General features: G+C 46.1%; 3 protein-coding genes across 3 annotated transcripts; 1 reads left to right on the top strand and 2 right to left on the bottom strand.

The window, feature by feature from the left end:
- Positions 1–515: 515 nt before the first annotated feature.
- On the top strand, positions 516–8,807 carry LOC120666543. The gene is made up of 14 exons (XM_039946408.1): positions 516–652; positions 2,625–3,073; positions 3,190–3,259; positions 3,369–3,719; positions 4,107–4,231; positions 4,309–4,417; positions 4,505–4,650; positions 4,774–4,847; positions 5,084–5,195; positions 5,286–5,412; positions 5,495–5,567; positions 5,658–6,949; positions 7,838–8,032; positions 8,216–8,807. Exons 1-14 carry the CDS (start codon positions 644–646, stop codon positions 8,402–8,404), a joined length of 3,321 nt encoding a protein of 1,106 aa, XP_039802342.1. The 5' UTR covers positions 516–643; the 3' UTR covers positions 8,405–8,807.
- Positions 8,808–9,544: 737 nt separating this feature from the next.
- Positions 9,545–11,281, bottom strand: LOC120667985 (xyloglucan galactosyltransferase KATAMARI1 homolog). The gene has a single exon (XM_039947951.1). The coding sequence runs from the start codon at positions 11,279–11,281 to the stop codon at positions 9,545–9,547; it is 1,737 nt and encodes a 578-aa protein (XP_039803885.1).
- A 449-nt stretch (positions 11,282–11,730) lies between these two features.
- On the bottom strand, positions 11,731–16,510 carry LOC120666542 (factor of DNA methylation 4-like). The gene is made up of 7 exons (XM_039946407.1): positions 16,493–16,510; positions 13,917–14,369; positions 13,497–13,589; positions 13,247–13,339; positions 12,922–13,131; positions 12,599–12,840; positions 11,731–12,055 (listed from the first exon to the last, which is right to left on the bottom strand). Exons 2-7 carry the CDS (start codon positions 14,352–14,354, stop codon positions 12,037–12,039), a joined length of 1,095 nt encoding a protein of 364 aa, XP_039802341.1. The 5' UTR covers positions 14,355–14,369; positions 16,493–16,510; the 3' UTR covers positions 11,731–12,036.
- Positions 16,511–18,748: the final 2,238 nt, after the last annotated feature.

Below are 18,748 nucleotides of genomic sequence, written 5' to 3'. Positions count from 1 at the left end.
ACGCACAGGCGCGGCAGCGGAGCACCGGCCGGGACGCGACGACAAAACGGCGAGCGACTCCACGCCACCACCCGGCCGCGTCGTCCTCGTCCGCCCGTGTCCCACCGGCGCCTTCCGCGCAGCTTCTGGCTTCTGCTTCTCCCCGGGGTTTCCACGTGTCGCCGAGCGATTCGAATCAGGCGGCCGGGCACGTACGAGCAGCATGCACGGCCCGGCCGGACGGGGGTGGCGTTGGTTTGGTGTTGGGGTTTCATCCCGTGGCAGCGGCCCGGTTGCCTGAAACGGCAATGGGGAAAGGGGGTGGGGAGCGCAAGGCGACGAGCGAGGGGGGCAAAAGCTGTGACGGGTACGGGGAGTAGGTAGAGCCCTGCTGCCACTGCCAGAGATAAGAGAGAGAAGACAGAGGAGGGAGGGAGACAGCGGCAGGGGGGAGAGGGTTTGCTGCCCCCGGCCGTGGTGAGTACAAGAGAGAGAGAGAGAGGCAGGACGATCGTTCGGGGGTGTGGGAGCTGGAAGGGGTGGGAGGGAGGTGGTTCTCGGAGGAGGCCCAGGGCAGCATAAAGCGAGAGGGGAGAGGTGGAGGTGGGTGCGCAAGGAGGAGACGAGCGCGCGCCCGTGCGAGGCGAGGACGAGCCGAGCACGCATGGGGGAGGTGAGTCGCGAGGGGTAGCTTGGGCCGGCGCGTAGCTAGTCAGCAATGGGCGTGTGATCGGCCACCTTGTTCTTCGGCGCACGCGCCGGCGGGGGTTGTTTCGGCTCTCTCGCGTGATTTGGTTCGTCGGAACCCCTGTTCGGTGTGGTTCGTCGCGCGCGCGAGGTTTGGTTTCGAGTTGGTTTAATTTTCGGCGGATTTTTCGTCGGCGTTTCTCGCAAATGCGGCGTGCGTCTTCTCTTCCCTGCTCCCGGCGTCGCTTGGGCTTGACGCAGCCGATGATGGTTCGCCGAGGCGAGCGGTCGCGGAGCTGGAGAATGGAATTTCTCCCTCATTTTTTCCTTTTTTTTTTCTTGGGGAAGTTGCGATCGGGGATGATCGAGTGTTGTGTTGTGCGTGCGTGTGCTCCGCTCCGGTTGGCTTCCGTTCGGTTCGGCGGCGGTTCGATTTCCCTGGGGGCTTCGCAGGATTCGGGGGTTTCCGGGGGGCCTTCCTGCGATTCTGTCCGGCTTCTTCGTCCGGGCGGCCCTCGGGCTCCTCGCCTCCTCCGCCGCCGTGTGTTTCCCAGCTCGCGGCAGCGCGAGCGCTGGCGGTTCGAGCTCCGGAATCCGGCCATTTCGCAGAGTTTTTCCTGAGCTACCCTCGAATTTGTTCTCGTTTATGCCCCGCCGCGCCTCATTTCGGCGGATTCCGTAGATGATGGTTTTGTTGCTGTTACTGTTAGGGTTTTTGGCCTCCGCGTTTTCTCCCCCTTTGGACATCGAGTTCGCCCCCATTGCTTCGCTTTCGGTTGATGTTTTTCCTGCGCCGCGGTTTACTTCGATCGAAAGCTCGCTGCCATTGCTTTGGCCGGGTTGTTTGCCTTCCTGCACGCCGCGGTCTTCTTCGATCGATTTCAGTGGTGGGTGCTTTTTGCTTTAAACTGGTCCTATATAACCAAACTAAGCTTCTAAGGCAAGAGGATGGGATGACGAAATTTCTGCGAGAGCGCTCTCTCCTCGCTCCTTCGCGAGCTCTCTGATCGCACCCCGTGTGCTCCCGTTCCATCTCACTGCTATTTCTGGCTTTGCTTTTGGGGTTTTCCACGGGCTTGTTTGGTGTTTTCGTTCACGCGCAAATGACGTTTCGGTGCGGTTCGATGCGATCCACCGCCATCATCCATGCTATTTTTGGAATTCCTTCTGGGGTTGGGGAGGTTTCGCGCTTGTTTCCCCGTATCCGATGGCTGCTACTATTTCCTAGGTGGCGGTGGATTCCGAAGAAATCTTTCGCACAAATCTTTTGCGTGGCTTGGTAGCTTCGTATCTGGTACCTGTGGCCATGTCGTGTCATTCGCATCTAGGTGACCCGACCTCCGGCCACTGTCCATTGATGTGCTGATGTGACCCAGCTCAGTCAGCTGCTCTACTTGTGATTTGACCATGGTCTGAGCAGTGAGCAGGCACTGGCTGGAGAGAAACTCTTGTCCCTTCTGCTTGTTCTTACACGGCGTGGTCAATTGATTCGTCGCGTTCCGTTTTCGTGTCTGTTGAATGTTGAGCGGCTTGACTGGCTGCACTTTTTTTTGTTTCTATTACAGTTCCGTGCTGTGCCTCAAGCTGAGTAAGTCTGAGTTGCTTGGGTATTGCAGTAAGATTCAGCGATAGCGATTTTGAGCAAGGGGCATTTGTCGGATTCCATTCTGGCTTGTCTTTAGTGGCAACCCAACGAAGAAAAACTTGATTAGTTTGATTTTCGCTGCCTGCATTTGTCAGATTCCACTCTGGGCTGTCTTTATTAGCCTGCTGTTTCCTGTTCTGCTCGTGCTTTGTGTTGCCATTGCTCAAGTGGAAGTTTCGATCATTAGTTCCTTAGGGCTACTGCAATAAGATTTCACCCACTCTGCTGGGGCATGTTTCAATTGAAGCAAATTGATCATTTTTTTTGTTGTAACATAAGGTGTTAAAGTGAATTTCGTCTTTTGAATTTGCAGAGTTCAAGTGAAGAAACCAGCGGTGCGGGGACTGGCGGCAGCATGGACCGCGTGAAGCACGAGAACTTCTGCCGCGCCGTCGTGGAGGACAACACCGCGCTCCTCCTCTCGGCGGTGGGGAGGTTCAAGAAGGAGGCCCTGTGCCGCATCCGCAAGGGCTCCGACGCCTCGAGGGTGCTGGACCAGGAGATGTCCACGAGGCTGCTGCACCTCGCCTGCAAGCACGACGCGGTGGAGTGCGCCAGGCTGCTCCTCGAGGGCGGCAGCGGGATCACGGCAGCCCCCGTTGATGCCAGGGACCAGCTCACGCGGACGCCGCTGCACGTTGCCGCTGAGACACACTCGGCCAGGTGCATCGAGCTGCTGCTCTCCAAGAACGCCCGCACTGATCTGAGGGTGGTTGATGGGAGAACACTTCTCCCGCTTGAGATCTCACTAATGAGCAGGAGGTATGTGAATGTATCCCATAGCTAATTAATGCATGAATTTGATTGAACCCACTCCCCAAGTTTCCTGCAATAACTGTACTGTTTCCTCATTCACAATGTACTGCTGTTTCATTCAGAGTTCAAACTAATTGGTCGCTGGACAAGGACAACTCAATTGAAGATCTTCTGTCTTTTCTTAAAGAAAGGGTTCGTATACTCATTACTACAGCTGCACATTATCTGAATTGTTCCATGGCAGATCTGTAGGATTAAGTGCAGCTTTTTACTCAAAATTGCCACCTCACTCTTTGTGTAGGATCTCAAAGCAGTAAGGCTCCTGGCAGAGAAAACCAGAGTGGTCGGGGAGCTTGCTTACAGATATGCCATGGAGGGACGTGTACCTGCATTGGCAATGCTGCTTCTCGTGGTGGAAGAGAAGATATCGGCACAAGTGAGTGTAGTGATAGAGGGTGTCAGAACAAAGAGATCAATTTACAATGCTGTTGTGGATGAGGCTTTATCCATGGGAGATGCTTCAGCTCGTGATGGAAATGAAAGGAGAAAGGCTCTGCTATGTGAGATTCAGCTGCTTAACCAATTTGGGTCGGCATCTTGGAGGGAGCACACTGACAGGAGAACATTACCCCCTCTACTCAGGGCTGCTAAGGTACTACTGTTCATATAGTAATGCTTAAATACATTGGTCCGCACTCAGTAGTATAGTTATAAAAAATTCTACTCGCATGTTGTTTATGTTGCTTTCTTTTTCATGACATCAAATAAGTACTAAAATATACTCGCATGTGACTTGTGTATTCATATTCAATGCGTGTATAGTAAATGAACTTTCAGTTACTGTGACTTTCACTTTGAGTTATGTATTCGATGTGTTTATTTTGAGATCTAAACTGACTTTCATGAAAAACAGTGGATTTCTCGCAAACTAGGTTGATGCTATTTACCTTAGTCGTGCTATGCATCACAAGCTCAAGTTTTTTTTGGGAATGCAACTGTATCTTCACAAACATTCTGCTGATCGACCTTTCTTGTGTAGGTTGGAGATATGAATGTCATAAAGATGCTTCTGATGGGGAATGTTGATGTAAATGAAGCCGACTCTGAAGGAAACACAGCACTTCACTGGTGCCTTAGTGGTAGCTCAAGTACACAGGAGCCAAGGTGCCCATCTCTGAAACTGCTTTGTCCTAACCAGTGATTCCTAATTTGTTAGATAGTTGTCTTCTGTCATTGTGCAGGATTGTGTGGCTCCTGCTCAAGAATGGGGCCAGAGTTTTCCAGGGGAACAAATTAGGGCTCACTCCAGTACACAGTGCTGCAGCTAAGGGCAATTACAAGGCTCTTCAGGTAGCCTTTTGTTACTTCCTTTCATAGTACCTAGTTGCTCTGTTGTGAGTTGTTACTGATTGGTTTTATTTTTCTTTGCTTTGAAAGTCACTTCTGCTTCATGCCCAAGATTGTGTTGATATACCTACCAAGACCAAAGAAACCCCATTATTCTTAGCAGTGAAGAATGGTTCTGTGGACTGTGTTAAACTCCTTTTGCGTTTTGGGGCTGATACCAAAGCCCGGAACCTACGGTGAGTACATTCAAAATAATTCAAATAATAGAATTACAAGAATAAATTACAAAAAGGAAAATACATAAAATGATTTTTAATCTATGGTCCAATGCACTTAACATACTTATTTGACTTGAACAGAAAGCAAAGACCCATTGACGTGGCAACGTCCCAGGACATGCGTTTCATTCTTAGCTCTGCAAATGTGGTACCATGTAAGAGACTAACAGAGATTTACTCTTTTTCTGTTCGGCCTAATCTTAATATATGTTTACATTTTCTTCTGTTAGCTTATTTGTTTTCTGTAAGTCTAGTAGTAAATACAAGCCAGGAGTTCAATTAGATGGAAGGAATTTACTAAACTGTGCATATATATTTGTTGTTCTTTTGCTAGTATTACTACATAATTTTGGACACCTAGAATTGCCATTTTAACAGAAAAGTACTCTAGTTTCAGGGAACCATAGCTCACTTCAAAAGAATCATTTGATGAAAAAGGAAATTTGCAAAGAGCTTCTGGGTGATGATTTTGATGACTTATACAGTGAGGACTATAGTGAAAGGTACATCTGGTATACACTACAATGCTACATCATTACTTGAACTATGACATCTTTGCTTCTCACCTGTATTTGCTTTGAATTTTTCTGCAGCTATACTGGGCTAAAGACATCAGTAGGCCAGCGTGATTTGCGGTCCAGTAACCGTTCTGCTCAAGGGCCTAAGAGTAAGAGCCAATATGTTACAAAACAAGGACAAGGCTCAAAGTTTGTGCCACGGGTAAGTTAAGCATCCTCAGCCTCATTCTCTCAACATGTATTTCTTTGTTCGGTTTGCTTCTTACATTACATTCTTTTTTTAGAACAATCATTGGCCAAAGCATGACTACACTCGAAAAATTTTTGTTGGGGGCCTCCCACCTTCAGTAGACTCTGGTAAATTTCATAAATCCTGAAATTGCTTGGTGTTGAATCAATTTGAACCAAGACACACTTCTAACCTTCTGCGTTGTCCCTTTCTGACAGAGTACCTTATTGAATTCTTCAATGCTGAATTTGGGCCTGTGGAGGAAGCAGTGGTCATTGGGATACCGGTAGGCAATCGAATGCAGTCCCGAGGTTTTGGCTTTGTAAAATTTGAAAGAGAGGAGGATATGATCAGTGCAAAGGAAGCTCATCATGTATACATGCTTGGGAAGAGAGTGGAGGTAAAGGATGCTGTTGCTAGACCATATTTGCCTTTAGAAGAACAAAGAGCTACTTCTCTGAGGCAATTCATCAAGGAGCGCCCAAAGGTAAACCATAGTGTGCCGGATGGTGAACTAACTGAGGAACACAACCTTCAGAAGCGGCGACCATTGCCTGAGAAATGCCTTCCATCTTGGTTCTTCATATTCAGGAAGTGGTTGCCAGGATTTCTTGAGGATGCATCTGAGCGACTTGGGGGAGAGAGGTATCCATTAAGCTCTTTGAAAGGTGATTTCAGAGCAACTTGCAGGATGGAACTTGATCACACTGCACTTGGTTATCCTAAGCTAAGTGACTTTATGCGCTCCCTCCCTGGCATCTGCAGGATGTGTGTAGTTCCTGTTGGATGCGGACCTGCAACACACATGGTCCTTCTTCCACCACTCTCAAGACCAAAGTATGTACCCTTGCTAGAGCCTTACTCCGTTGATCACGATGAGCTCCCTGAATCAGTGTCAGATTATCACTCCCCAAGATCTCCACTTAATGCCAACATCACTGATGACTCCCCTCATAACACTGACAGCCAGCACGGTGATGATGCATGCAGTGGGACTAATGTTCAGATCCAACAGAGTGATGATGCATGCAGTAAGAGCAATGGTCAGAGCCATCAGGCTGATGGAAGCAGCAGGAGCAGTGCTGAAAGCATGCTGGATGGAAGTTCCTCTGATAATGGCAGCTTGCTTGATGATATTCCTGTCAGCACCCCAAAGCTAGATTTGGTTGAGCCTGTACCTGCAGGAAAGTCTGATGTGATTGACCCTGCACCTACAAGAAAGCCTGATTTGATTGAGTATGTACCTACAAGAAAGCCAGATTTGATCGACTGCATACCTACAAGAAAGCCTGATTCAGTACAGTATGGATCTCTTCACAGAAACGAGTCTGGACCAGTCCGGAAGCCTAATTTGCTTGATTTTGGACCTACAAGAAAGCTCGACTTCATTCAGTCCAGGCCTTCAGCGTGCTTTGTTGATTGTCCAGTTGAAAGGCCTGCAGTTCCTCCAAGCAGCTGTGAGACTGAAATGAGATTCTCTTTCTTCGAGTCTCAGTGGGACAAGTATCTGGTAAGAGCTCCCTGCTTGCAAGGTTGCAATGTTTATTATGTTTCTTACTAGTATGTTAACCCGTGCTCCCACACGGACTAATTAGAATTAATATAAAAATAGGATCAATAATTATAATTATTCATCTCACGCCCTTTTCATCTATTAAATATTCTAATACATGCTCTAAAATATATTTTTCCATTATTTAGTTACAATAGATTTTATTTTTTGCACCTCCGTATGTATACAATATATGTTTAGTTGAAGTATTTGTTTGTGAATTGATATTCTTATCTCTTCCATCATACATGAATATATGATGACATATATCGTTGGTAGTACTTTTATAAATAATAATATTAATAATATATTAATAATGATAGAATAGTAATTTTAGAATTTTATATTGATGCACTTTAATATATTATTGTAATTATATAATTTAGATTCAGATTTATGAGTAATTTAACTTGTAATAATAATAATGACATAATTGAATAATTTATATGCAAAATTTAGGGGGGTATTTGTATTATTTTTATAATGGCATTGGTGGGTAATTTACACAAAGATTAGGGGGTTACTTTAGAATTTTTTTATAATGGCAGATGTGGGTAATTTAGATACATGTTTATGGGGTTACTTTAGTCTATTTTCATAATGGCAGAGGTGGATAATTTATTAGAAAAGATAATCCGATGGCTATTATAATTAGAGTTATTGGATTGATGGCTAGATGTTCCTGATTTTTGTGAGAATTTATAGAATTTCTCTATTTTTTCAGAGTATCTACCTAGGATCCTAGGTGGCTTCACGTGAAGGCTCCAAAAGAGCCTCCAATTAGTAATAGTAATATAAGATCAGAATAATGTTCTCCAAGTACTAATATAGTTATTTGCATGTTAGGCTCCAAACCCCAAGAGTGACTCTTGCATCATCTGTCGATCTTGCGAAGCTGCTATGGAGCTCGTCCCATGCCATCATAAGATATGTGTTGCCTGCCTGATGAGGTGTAATGTCAGGGCATGCATGGCTTGTGGCACTTCTGTAAGTGGAGTGAAGTCTTCCTCCCCAGCAGCGGATGCGCCATACAGATACATGGTAGTGGAAATTCTCTAAGCAACTAGAATTGTCTTTTATTCCCTCTTGTTGAGAAATAGATCATATCATTTGTAGCCTGTTTATTTATTTTTTTAAGAAAAAGTGAGAATCTGTTCTTTTGGTGCTTTCTTTCTTCACTGCACTTGAGTTGAACTGGTCTGATCAGTTGTGGCGAACATGCAGGGTGTCACGGAGCGCGTTCCGGAGCAAAGGTGCCAGTTGATGGTTGTCTGTCGTGGTGCTGAGGCGATCGTTAGATGCTCCCCCTGTAGGCATGCCATTGCTTGCCGAGGATGCCTCCTGTCATCAGTGACTTTACTGAAGACCTGCACCACCTGTGGCTGCACGATTCAGCACTTTATGTTTGGTTGATAAGACTCACCTCCCAAATATAGTAGTATTACTTACTATGCAAACTAAGGTATAGAATAAAGCAAGTTATCCTACAATCTGAAGGAGAGATCTGACATGCTCTCTTTCGGTTTTGCCACACTTGTGGGATGCGCTAACAGGCTATTTTGGTAGTGGTATAGGCACCCTCGCTCTTCTGGGCCTGAGGTGCTCTCTTTTGCCCCCTTCTGTTCTTGCTTAGATATGCTAATTAGACATGCTTGATGGCTATGCTATTTCTGCTTCTGAGCTTGTGATGGCTCTGGCAGTGGTAGTAATAACATATCAAACCTCCCTTGTCTATTATGGAACTCATTTTGTAAACCTGTGAGCTATGAAAGCAATATCTCTGGGGTTGTGGTGTTTGCAAAGCCCCTTTTGTATATGTTCCTGATGTCTGAATTTGGTTTGTTTGGCTCTTGCTTCTCTTTATTATGGTCAAGTTCAACCAATGTTTGTCGCGGATGATCTATTATATGTTACATTTTTCAGAATGCGCTCAGCAATTTCCTGTTACACTTGGAAGCTGCACTGCTCAATTTGGTTGTTCTGCATAGCTTTATTTTTTTCCCCAAACAATTGCATAGCATTATGTCACATTGCTTTCAGAATCGTAGTTGTGTGTCTTCACCTTTTTTGAGCAATCAGTTTTCATTTTAAGCTATCGATTATACTGTTTCGACCACTGTTGATTCCACGAAGGTATGTATGGCTCTTTGATTTTTAGTTCTGTTGGGCCCCATTTGACACTGCCCCGAAATGCTGTCTGCACTCTTTGTTGGCAACAGCAGTTATCAGTATGTCTTATTTGTATAGAAGTTGCAAAGACAGATCATGCTTGACTTTTTGTCTTTAAATTAACTGTGAAATTTGACAAGCTTCGTTTGAGTATATTACTATATTAGTTAGTATATTATTGTGTGCATACAAGGATACAACCAAATGGAGCGCTGGTATGTTCTTTTTCCCTGGTTCTGTTTCTATGATCACGAGGGTGAAACGAAAAATAGATGACACCAAACAGTAACTCCATGATGGTGAACAGTAGGTAACCTCGGCCAAGGAATTCAAATGAAAGCAAGAACAGAGTGTGCCATGAGCGCTGTAGCGAGCAGCACATGATCACTGGCTGCTGAAGTACCCATTCCACCGCCGTTGATCATCTTCGTGCTCCCAGGGAGGAAGCCCCCGCTTGATCCTGCCAACCCTGTCGATCATGCCGTCGACAGCGATGTCAAAGGCGTCCCTGAACCCGCCGGCGGGGGTCCTCGGGTCCCTGTAGACAATGCCGGGGATCATCCTGACCACCCGCTCCCTCATGGCCGTCACTTCCGCACGGCCGAACCGCCGGAGCACGTCCTCCACCCTCACCGTGCCGTTGCGCACGCTGTCGCCCGGCACGAACACCGAGTACCTGGCGTGGTCCCCCGGCAGGTGCCACCGGTACTGCGTGTACGCCGAGCCCGGGTGGAAGAACACCGGCACGCAGCCGGCGAGCATGGCGTCGAACGCCGACCGCCGCGTGTACGAGTCCCCCGGCGGCTGCAGGCAGAAAGTCGCGCTCTTGAGGTGGCGCATGACGTTGCCGGGGGCGTAGCAGTCGTTGCGCCGGCCGCGGCCGCACTGCAGCAGCCCGCACCGCCGCGACCGCGCGCACTGGTCGATCACGGTGTCGCGCAGGGTGCCGCCCTCGCCGGCCCGCCGCGCGCCGGCGAACGCGAACAGCCACGGCCGCCGCGCGCGGCGGACGGTCCGCTGCCAGGACGCCACCTCGGCGGCGCGCGACGGGTGGAAGTAGGTCGGGTACGGCACGCCGACGTCGCCCACGTGCCACGGGCCGCCGGACTCGAGCACGAGCGCCGTCATGTTCCTGGCCTCCGGGAGGAGGAGCAGGCGGCTGCCCCACTCGCCGCCGTCCTGGCGCCGGAAGTCCCACGCGATGCGGCCGCCGACGAGGAAGTGGTCCCGCCCGCCGTGCGCCGCCCACGCCGGCGTCGAGCGGAGCCACTCCACGAGGTCCTCGGCGAGCGCGTCGCGCACGTCGTTGCTGAACCCCCACAGGTGGCGGCCGACGTCGAGCCCGGCGTAGTAGGGCACGTACACGGCGGCGGCGCGGGAGGCGTCGGCTGTCAGGCAGACGTACTGCCGCATCCGGTTGTGGAAGACGACCTCGAGGGTGAACTGGTTGGTGTCGTACCAGCCGGTGGGCGGGAGCACGCCGCCGGTGCGCGTCAGCCGCGGGCCCATGCCGGCGTTGGCGACGTGCTTGCACATGTCCGTCCACTCCGACAGGGATCGGCAGCCGCGGAGCAGGTCGGTGTTGAACCGGTTCGGCAGCTCCTGGACGTAGATGTACCGGCCGGCGCACCGGTCGGCCACGGCGGCCCGCGTCGCCGCGCGCGACTGGCGTTCTTGACGTGCCACCTGCGGCGGTGGTGGCGAAGGCGGAATCCCTATTCGTGCTTGATGATTCGGTGGCGGTGATGACGCGCCAGTTATTTCGTCAAGCTTTGGCGGCGGCGGCGGCGACGCGTCAACTATCAGCTCACGCTCCGGCGGAGGTGGCGGCGACGTGTCAGCTGCTGCTCGGCTTTCCGGAGGCGCCGGCGCGGTGTCAATTGTCTCTTGACGCTCCGGCGGCCGCGGTGACGCGTGGACGATATCTTCATGCCCGGGCATTGTGCCAACGATCCTCCAACCGCTGACCTGGGAACCCTCGCGGCGACGCACGGCGAGCGCGGGCGGCGTCGGGGGCGCGAAGGCGAGGAGCATCCACACGACGCAGCACGCCGGGACGGCGAGCGGCAGGAGCCACCTGGCGGCCCGCAGCGCCGCCGCCGGCGCGCGCCCGCTCCCCATGGCGCGTCACCGGACGAGCAGAGACACCCGCCGCCCGGTCTGCCGCCGGGGAAGGAAGGAGAATCGTGTCGCCGAATGCGCGGCGGCTTCAGCTCCAACCCATGCCGCCGCTGGCTTCCGCCTCGATCCGTTCCCATTCTTGATCGCGTCTCTGCCTAGGATGTTTCCATCCACAGACGCGCCCCCAAGGATGTTCGATTAGGCGCGTGCATGGGAGCATGGCCGGGGCTGCTAATTAAGGAATGGAAGCTCATGCATGCAGGATTAGTGGGCCTGAAGATCCTCCATGCCTTTTATTGTGGTCTTGGATGTTTCTGAATCTTCGTCATTTTGGGACCACAACTGGCTGCACAGATGGTTTAGGCCGGGACCACATGTCAGCGTCACATACTACAACTTACAACGCAGCCATTTTGGAAGTCAAATAGTTCAGGAATCAGCATACACAATTTGGAACTAAAACCTCAAAGTTCAGACTTCATGTCATCATCTGTCATCAAGAAGGAGTGCAGAACGATTACAGATTCAGAGTGCCTAAACATCAGAGTTAATAAGGAGTTCATATGTAGGGAACACCATGCTTCTCCAAGTTACATGGAATTCTTTGCTATAGCCAACACAGCCTGGTTCTTCTCAACTGCAACGGACAACAGATGCATCATGACCTGGTGCCATCATGACACTGATACAGAACCAAAAGAAGCTCACGACCTTTGTTCCTTCATCACATCCTTCGAGGGTTAATTAGCGGAAGATCATGGCCAGCCAGCCATCCTGCACAACAAAAGAGAGGAGCGTACAACAAAAGAGAGGAGCGTGAGCTCGACGTAGAAAGCAGCATGGCATCATTGCGTATTTGATTCTCAAGGAGAAATGTTTCAATTTATACGCAGCTTCATGGAGAAGGAAATATGTTGAAATCACATAAGATGTGGTGTTCAAATAATATAGAATCCTGGTTCCAGTCCTCCGCAGTGTAACTCTCTGCACGGTCTACCTTGGCCCCCTTATATTGTCTCTTTGGTAATAAAAGTTCAGCAGCCATTGACTGCCATAGTTTTCTTCAAAAATAAAAAGGTCATACCACATCATCCCTAATATCATTTTCAACAACCTGAAGATTAGCTGCACTAGCTTTACCCTACTGAACTGAATACCAAACATGTTCCACTATTTGAAAGGATCTGGGTGCCAAATTAGCTAAAGCGCATATGAACTAATAAATCAAATGATATGTCAACCTAAATGACCAAGTACAAGCTAATGCTTGTCCAGGAGCAGTGAGACAGCCACAGTGAAAAGGATAACATGTTATACCTGCGAGACTTCCTACGGCGGGCCACGGTGAGTTGCTTCACTTGATCAATCAAGTACTCAATGCCTTCTTCAAGAGTGGCCTTCCTCCCTTCCTTGTAGTTCCAAAGATCATAGGTAAATACTCCATTAGAGTTGTACTCTTTCCTCTCCATCAGTGCATCAACAACAGACTTGTAGGGGCCTTCTCCCCATTCCCTCCTCAGCTCTTGCAGCTTCTCGTCATCAACATCTATGACCTCATTCTAGTCATAAAACGTACGTTCACAATTGTCAAAACACAAGCTGCAAATTAATTAATAGAAAGCTTTTGACAAATGACTTGCCTGACAATCACCGCCAACCGCAACTATCTTGAAGGGCTTCCAGCTTGGTTCGTTAAGCAGCTTCTCCCATATGGAGTACAGTTCAGAGGCTGCCAATTCAGCTTCTTCAGGAGGCAGTGACACAGCACAAGCTGCTTGGAATGGTTTCTCGTTTAGTTTTCCCATTTCCTTGACTCCAAAGTTGCATGCACCCTCGAGTTCCATGAATCCCTAACACACAATTACCATGTATGAAATGTATCATCAACTCATCTGGTCACACCTCAAACTTAAGGGATCTCAAATGGACACTAATTAATAATGCAAGTTCAGGATGTGAGCAAACCTTGATCAGCGTTTCCCTCAGCACCTCCAAATGATGATTACTCGAAACACCTTGTAGCGGGTTTCCCTGCTTCTTCATGGATCTTGTCCGCCTCTGGTTTCCCAACGAAACTCATATAAGAACAAAACAGAATCCAACAAAAGAAACATCGAGAAGAAATTTGATGTTTGGTTTGCATCGATTGGCAAGTGAGATGTCAGAAACAAAACTAGGATAAGGAAAGAATTGTGTGTTCAGGATGTGAGCAAACCTTGATCAGCGTTTCCCTCAGCACCTCCAAATGATGATTACTCGAAACACCTTGTAGCTGGTTTCCCTGCTTCTTCATGGATCTTGTCTGCCTCTGGTTTCCCAATGAAACTCATATAAGAACAAAACAGAATCCAACAAAAAAAAACATTGAGAAGAAATTTGATGTTTGGTTTGCATCGATTGGCAAGTGAGATGTCAGAAACAAAACTAGGATAAGGAAAGAATTTCATGTTCTTTGCAAAGGTGCATTGCATTTACTGGCTAAGGTTCTGTCTTCACATGGACTAGCGGGGCAAAAACAGGTCAGTCATTCATACTAGTGATACTCTCTACACATGGAAGATCCAAGAAACACTACGGAAGCACTTCACAGTCCAGAAATTCACTATTACTTCACATGGATGTGTTAAGATTTTACCCTGGTGGGTTGGAGATGGACAGGATCAGGTGCAGTCCCATTCTGCTGATCAGTGTTACTGTTCCTGGCTTCCATCTTCTGAAGCTTCACCCTCAGAGCCGCCAGCTCCTCATCCTTTTCATCTAGCTCCTGGTTCCTCTGCGCAAGCTGCTCCCTCGCCACTGCAAGCTCCTCTTTCACCATCGTGAGCTCCATCTTTGATGCCATGAGCTCCACCTGCACGAGCGCCAAGTTATCCACGCGCTGCACGACCATTGCCCTGCGGCGCTCCTGCTCCACCTTCTTCTTCTCCTCGGTGATGTCGCCGAGTATTCCCTTCATATCCATGTACTCTACCACGACGTCCTTGTGGAAGAAGATCTTAGCATTGACCTTGGAGTCCACTAGCTTCAAGCGCTCGTCCAGTGCATCACTTGCCTCGTCATGTCCACCTGCCATGTGGCCACTCTCCAGCCTGTAAACACAGTTTGCAGGACCAGTAGATAACAGAATGTCATAACATAGTCAAGTTCACCTTACAACAGTTTATTTAATTCTATAAGCCAAATCTCAGGTAATTCTGTAGTTTCCTATGGCACTAAGTAAACCAAGATTATGAGATAGTAAAGGACCGAAATGGCGACTAGGGGAGGGGGGCAGGGAGCCAATAAAAATTTCAACAAACCAAAAACCAAAAAACTTGGCCTATATCCCAATTACAAACCAACACGACTCTCTTCTAATTACCAAGGTGACACAAGACAACTAGTGACATGCTCACCCTAATAATAATTAGGAATTTCTCAATGCAATGTGGAAACAAAACGAGTCATAGAGCAAGCAAGGGAGGGGATTAAATAATTTCTAGTTCACCCAAGCCAAGCAAATTCGACAAGCAATGATAACCTCACTGTTTATCCAAATAAACAAATATCAAGAGCTAATTAGAATTAACAAAAGACCCGGCAAACTGATCAATCAAGAAATAAAGTAATTTACAGTTTCACAAATGATTGCTTGAAAGAATGTTTCACTATTCCTTGAAAGGACTCTTCAAAAATCAGAAAAATGAACCACCATGAGCTGCTCTTACTAAAACAATAGAACAGAGCCAGTATCGTGGACCACACATGAGAAACCTGCGTGCACAAAGCAAGCACTGACTTTGATTTACAACGAAGCTTGACAAGCAGCTAGTACTACTGCGTGCACATGAACAAGTAACCAAAAAACCTGCTACTGAATATTGCAACCACCGGCCAGAAAAACATTTGAAGAATAAAACAAACAAAGCTACTCAGGTAGGCAGTTAACAGTAACTCAGACAAAAACGAAGTAAGCTGCACCTCCTATTGACAAGCAAATAACAGTAACACTATTCACTCAATAAAGAACTATGAGCTGCTACTGAATTGAAACAAAAACGTCAATCACCTACTGTAGTTCACAAATGAGAAAAGCGCAGAGGTGCTTCTGTAAACTTTTTTTTTCCAGCAGGGGCAAACCCGAAATTTCATTACCAAGAGCAACAAAATTACAGTAGTTGTTCGGTGCTTCTGTAAACTACCGAGCTAATTTCCTGCTGCTTACCTGAGAGAAGCTGAGTTCGAGCTATTGCACTGCTGCTGTCACTCAGGCTGTGATTTGTGCTCCTACTGTGAACTAGCCAAACAACACAAACAAGCATACAGGAACTAGCTAGAAAGGTCCGACTGAAAAATTTAGAGCACTGAATAGCCTGTGAAAGATCAGGCAAATGAATGGATTAAACCCAACAAGCAACAGGCTGCTGTCGCTGCTCACTAAAGAAGACAAAAACCGAACTGCTGTAGGTCTGAGAAAATGAGAATATGTGCTGTGTTCCTGTTGATGCTTCCGAACTGCACAATACAGAGGAAGTAAAACAAGTTCGAGAGGCAAGAGAAAACTGCAGATGCACAGAGTAAGAATAAGAGCCCGTTTAGTTCCCAAAAATTTTCACCCAAAAATTTTCACCTCCTCTTTGAACACATGTATGAAGCATTAAATGTAATTAAATAACAAAACTAATTACACAGTTTGGATGTACACGACGAGACGAATTTTTTGAGCCTAATTATGGCATGATTAGCCATAAGTGCTACAGTAACCCATATGTGCTAATGACGCGGTCAAAGGCCTCAAAAGATTCGTCTTGCGGTTTCCAAGTGAGTTCTGAAATTAGTTTTTTTAATTAGTGTTCGAAAAGCCCTCCCGACATCTGGTCAAACACTGATGTGACACCCAATTTTTTTTGTTTTTGGAACTAAACGCCCCTTAACTGAGCAGAACAACTGAACCGAGCTGCAGAAGTTTTCACCACAAACGAGTCAAATCGACTCTGAGTGACACAAAAATTAAATTACAGTGGATCATGTGAACCCATTACAACCGGAAATATCCAAAAAGATGGAAGATTATCACCAATTTCAGAAATTTCGAGGAAACCCTAAGTGACGAACAGATTGAAGAAAACCTCAAATTCATGGTGTTCAAGTGAGGGATTTGATAAGGGATTACCCTAGACTTGCTCACACATGTTCTAGCACCGATTTTCCCCAAGAAAAAAAAGAGTGTACCCAGTGCCGTAGGCTTCTCGCACTGTGCTTGTTGCTCCAAAGAAGAACTAGAGGCCCGGGAGTGTAGGAACAAATGCAAGTGGAGGACTGGAGGCAGTGAAGAGGGAGATGCGAAGAAGATAGAGGGGGTGGAGGTGGGTGGGTTTGCAACCCATTCATTAAACATCAATTATAAGTATTAAATATATTTAGATCCCACCCACTAAATACATCGGATATTTAGATATCAATTAAAAATATTAAATATAGAATAATTATAAAACCAGTGGTGGTTGGTTAGAAATGGTACCGGAGTAACCGAAAAAAAAAACAGTGAACTGGTAACAGTTGCATATCAACCTGGAAAGAATCCAATGACTCGAAAACATTGTGGGATTGGAACATTACCGAACGTCTAGGTAGGTTACTCTCCTTCCAAACTCTAGTGGGCTGCTTATAAAGAGGGAATTTTTATAATATTAATTAGGAGTATTAAATATAAATTAATTATAAAACTAATTATATGGATGGACAGAAAATCGATAGACGAATCTATTAAGCCTAATTAATCTATTATTAGAGGTCGTTTACTGAAGCACGACATTATCTAATCATTGTATAATTAGATTTATTAGATTCGTCTTGCGATTTTGTCCAGGGATTATGAAATGTCTTTTGTCAGTTATCTATATTCAGTACTTCTAATTAGTGGTCAAACGTTCAAAGTAAGTTACTGTATCCCGTGAAATTTTTTGAAAACTAAATATAGAGTAAAATTGAAAGAATTGCTTGCTACACAAAGCATATGAGTATCCTGAGTTATTAAACTATATATTTTTTCCTTCTCACGCTGGTCCAGGACTCCAGGTTACTAGGAGGAACAGCGCGCTCCGCAGCGCTCGTACAGGGATCGTGCTCATAGACATTGATTTTTTCTCGAATGCTGCTCATAGACATTTGTTGGAACTATATAGTTATGCATACCGAATTATTCATACTTTTGGATTTGACCATTTTGTAATATATATAATCTCTACTTCTCTATCTCTATTATTATTAAAGCAAGCAATGGTTTCATGGTCCATTAATTGGAGTCCTAATCTTCCGGGTAACCATATGTTAAGGATTCAAAACTTTTTTTTGAACATAATTAAGGGTTCAAAACTGTTTGGAAAAAATTGAAATCCTCAACCAACGCGTGCTGCTATATATTATTATAAAATACATATGGTATATAATATATTTTTATATAATAATGAATATATTTATATAGCTTCTCGTAGCAACATACGTACATATTTGATTTGCTAGTCTATATCTATTAATAAAGCGAATAAAGTTTCCACCTAAAATTTTGTTTGGTCCGTCTTGTGTTGACAGGTGGGACTTAGTCTATCCCGTATGTGAATTAGATCAGCACTCCATCAACTATTTGATCATGTAAATTCCTACAAATTAACGAACGGATAACTATATGCATCTAATACTTCGAGTCGGACTAGCCTTTTATCAATGGAAATTCTAATTGGAATTTGGACAAATCAATCATAATCATAATCATAATCGGACTTCGGATAATCAATTGGAATCTCAATCGGATCCCGGACAATCAATGTCTCGCATGATCACAACATGGTCTATACACGGAGAATGAGCACAAAGCTGGTGATATTATTTTGCTGATATTATATAGATTTATTATAGTACCCGTAGCAATGTATGGGCACTATGCTAGTCTATAACTATTACTAAAGCGAGTAAGGTTTCCACATTTTTGGTTTGGTCCTTGTGTCGTTGATATATGGGCCTTAGTCCATATCATATGCAAGTCGGACTAGTCTTTCGTCAATCGAAATTCTAATTAGAACCTAGAAAAATCAATCAGAATCATAATCGGACCCTGGATAAATCAATCGGAATCCCAATCGGATCCCGGACAATCAATGTCTCGCATGATCACAACATGGCCTGTACATGAAGAACAAGCACAAAGTTGATGATATTATTTTGTTGATGATATTATATAGATTTATTATATTACCATAGCAACTCACGAGCACTATGCTAGTTATCTCTAAAGCAAGTAATGATTTCTTGGTCCGTCAATTAGATTCTAATCGGAACATGAACAAATCAATCGAAATCATAATCGGAATCAGACACATTAATGGGAATTTCAAACGGAATTTAGATAATCAATGCCTCGCGTGTTCATGTCATAGTTGTACACAGAATAAAAAGAGTATAAAGTTGGTGGTTTCATATAGATCCGGATAA

The sequence above is a fragment of the Panicum virgatum genome, chromosome 3N (genome assembly GCF_016808335.1).
Source record: "Panicum virgatum strain AP13 chromosome 3N, P.virgatum_v5, whole genome shotgun sequence".
Taxonomy (NCBI): domain Eukaryota; kingdom Viridiplantae; phylum Streptophyta; class Magnoliopsida; order Poales; family Poaceae; genus Panicum; species Panicum virgatum.
This window is presented reverse-complemented; position numbering and strand designations above follow the sequence as displayed.

What these genes read in the sequence shown, in the direction of transcription:
- LOC120666543 (XM_039946408.1), top strand. An exon ending in CTCTACTCAGGGCTGCTAAG is followed by an intron (nt 3,720 to 4,106) that starts GTACTACTGTTC and finishes TTTCTTGTGTAG; the next exon opens with GTTGGAGATATGAATGTCAT. An exon ending in CTCTGCAAATGTGGTACCAT is followed by an intron (nt 4,848 to 5,083) that starts GTAAGAGACTAA and finishes AAAGTACTCTAG; the next exon opens with TTTCAGGGAACCATAGCTCA.
- LOC120667985 (XM_039947951.1), bottom strand. Translation starts at nt 11,281, where the DNA reads ATGGGGAGCGGGCGCGCGCCGGCGGCGGCGCTGCGGGCCGCCAGGTGG.
- LOC120666542 (XM_039946407.1), bottom strand. Translation starts at nt 14,354, where the DNA reads ATGGCAGGTGGACATGACGAGGCAAGTGATGCACTGGACGAGCGCTTG. An exon ending in TGAGGGAAACGCTGATCAAG is followed by an intron (nt 13,340 to 13,496) that starts GTTTGCTCACAT and finishes TTGGGAAACCAG; the next exon opens with AGGCGGACAAGATCCATGAA. An exon ending in CGGTTGGCGGTGATTGTCAG is followed by an intron (nt 12,841 to 12,921) that starts GCAAGTCATTTG and finishes TTTTATGACTAG; the next exon opens with AATGAGGTCATAGATGTTGA.